The sequence below is a fragment of the Coturnix japonica genome, unplaced genomic scaffold, assembly GCF_001577835.2.
Source record: "Coturnix japonica isolate 7356 unplaced genomic scaffold, Coturnix japonica 2.1 chrUnrandom498, whole genome shotgun sequence".
Taxonomy (NCBI): Eukaryota; Metazoa; Chordata; class Aves; order Galliformes; family Phasianidae; genus Coturnix; species Coturnix japonica.
The window spans coordinates 65,167-68,036 of NW_015439890.1; the positions used below are offsets into that span (position 1 = coordinate 65,167).

The 2,870-nt window shown below is 58.6% G+C and overlaps 1 protein-coding gene across 1 annotated transcript in view; it reads left to right on the forward strand.

Moving 5' to 3' along the window:
* Nucleotides 1-2,870, forward strand: part of ACIN1 (apoptotic chromatin condensation inducer 1) — a 22,892-nt gene that overhangs the window by 14,900 nt on the left and 5,122 nt on the right. Inside the window, exon 7 of the mRNA XM_015850644.2 lies at nt 1,089-1,149. Coding sequence (XP_015706130.1) covers nt 1,089-1,149 — 61 coding nt within the window. The remainder of the gene's footprint in view (nt 1-1,088; nt 1,150-2,870) is intronic.

Below are 2,870 nucleotides of genomic sequence, written 5' to 3' on the forward strand. Positions count from 1 at the left end.
TCTATGGGGTAGAATGGGGATCTATGGGGGGAATGGGGGATGAATGGGGCTCTATAGGGGTGAATGGGGGGGAATAGGGGATAAATGGGGGTGAATGGGGGATGAATGAGGTTCTATGGGGGGATATGGGGATCTATGGGGAGGATATGGGGTTCTATGGGGTGAATGGGGGCTGAATGGGGCTCTATAGGGGTGAATGGGGGGGAATAGGGGATGAATGGGGTTCTATGGGGTGAATGGGGGGTAAGGGGAAAATGAATGGGGATCTATGGGGGGTGAATGGGGCTCTATGGGGGGTAATAGGGGATGAATGGGGTTCTATGGGGTAGAATGGGGATCTATGGGGTTTTATGGGGTAGAATGGGGCTCTATGGGGGGGAATGGGGGATGAATGGGGCTCTATGGGGGGAAATAGGGGATGAATGGGGCTCTATGGGGGTAATAGGGGATGAATGGGGTTCTATGGGGGGTAATAGGGGATGAATGGGGCTCTATGGGGGGGATATGGGGTTCTATGGGGAATGAATGGGGATCTATGGGGTGAATGGGGTTTTAATGGGGGGAATGGGGGGTGAATGGGGTTCTGTGGGGGGATATGGGATATGTGTGGGGCACAGATCAGGATCTGTGGGGCACTGAGGGGGTCTATGGAGCAGAGTCAAATCTATGGGGCTCTGAGTCGGATCTATGGGGCAGAGTCAGATCTACGGGGCTCTGGGTTGGATCTATGGGGCAGAGTCAGATCTATGGGGCTCTGGGTTGGATCTATGGGGCAGAGTGAGATCTATGGGGCTCTGGGTTGGATCTATGGGGCAGAGTCAGATCTATGGGGCTCTGAGTTGGATCTATGGGGTAGAGTCAGATCTATGGGGCTCTGAGTTGGATCTATGGGGCAGAGTCAGATCTATGGGGCACAGCTGGAATCTAAGGGGCACAACGGAGAGCCTATGGGGCTGAAAGAGATCTATGGGGCTGAAAGAGATCAATGGGGCACTAAGTCATCTATGGGGCAGATCCCTTCCCTTCCTGCCCCACAAGTGTGGGTCCAGCCCCACTGATTTAACCCCCCCCCCTTTGCTCCCCCATAGGCAGGAGCCGGCAGCAGCCATGGATGTGGGGCCGCCCCCCGAGCGCCCCCCGGACCCCGAGGTAACGCCCCATAAGTGTGGGGCAGGGATGTGGGGCGGGATGTGGGGCGGAGATGGGGGGTGGGGGGGGGGGGATGGGCCCTTCCCTGCGCCCCACAAGTGCCCCATAGCGGGATCTCTATGGGGGGCGGGGGTCACTTATGGGGCGCCCCACACTTAGGGGGCACCCAGACCTACTTATGGGGCACCCGGATCTACTTATGGGGCACCCGGACCTACTTATGGGGCACTAAGGCCTACTTAGGGGGCACCGAGACCCACTTGAGGAGGCACCCCACACTTATGGGGCACAGAGGTTTACTTATGGGGCACCCCATAACTCCCCTGGGCCCCAAAGCTTTACTTATGGGTCTCATCCCTCACTTATGGGGCACAAAGGACTAGTTCCGAGACGCCAAGACTTACTTATGGGGCGCCCCACACTTATGGGGTACCCAACAGCTACTTATGGGGCACAGAGACCTACTTATGGGGCACCCCATAACCCCTTTGGAACCCCAAAGCTCCATTTATGGGTCCCGCCAGACACTTATGGGTCCCACCCCACACTTATGGGGCACCCCATAACCCCCTTGGGTCCCAAACCTTTACTTATGGGTCCCACCCCACACTTATGGGGCACCCCATAGCCTCCCCTTGGTCCCCACATCTCGGCTCCCGCCCCACACTTATGGGTCCCGCCCCACACTTATGGGGCACAACTCCCCCCCCCCCTTTATGTCACTTATGGGGCGCCCCACATCTGCGCCGTCGCTGTGGGGCAGCCCCATATCTCCCCCCCGTCCCCTTTCCCTTCCCCCCTTCCCTTCCCCCCCCTTCCTCGTGCCCCACACTTGTGGGGCAGCCCCACATATCTCGGGACCCCCCAACGTCTCTCTTTTGGGCACTCAGCGCTGCCCCACGGATTCTCCCGGACCCCCAAGTTCCCCCCAAGTGCCCCACGGAACCGAGGAAGAGGCACTTATGGGGCAGCCCCACAACTGGACCAACCCCAATACCGCTTATGGGGCGGCCCCACACGTTCCAATGGACTTTGGAGTCACTTATGGGGCTGCCCCACACTTAGGGGGCGGCCCCGCGCTTATGGGGCGGCCCCACACTTTCCTGATGGACTCTGGGATAACTTAGGGGGCGGCCCCACATGTTACGATGGACTTTGGAGTCACTTATGGGGCGGCCCCACAACTGGAAGAACCCCAATACCGCTTATGGGGCAGCCCCACACGTTCCTGACGGACCCCGCATGGCACTTATGGGGCAGCCCCACACTAATGGGGCAGCCCCGCACTTATGGGGCAGCCCCACAACTGGAAGAACCCCAATACCGCTCATGGGGCAGCCCCACACGTTACGATGGACTTTGGGGTCACTTATGGGGCAGCCCTGCACTTATGGGGCAGCCCCACAGACCACCAGCGCTACTTATGGGGCAGAGATGAACCCTCGTTGCTACTTATGGGGCAGAAATGGATCTTCTAACCCCACTTATGGGGCAAAGAATGACCCCCAACTCCACTTATGGGGCAGAGAACGACCCCCAAAGCCACTTATGGGGCAGAAGAAGACCCCCAGCTCAACTTATGGGGCAGAGAGTGACCCCGATTGCCACTTATGGGGCAGAAATGGATCTCCTAACCCCACTTATGGGGCAGAAAACGACCCCCATCGCCACTTATGGGGCAGAAGAAGACCCCCAGCTCAACTTATGGGGCAGAGAGCAAC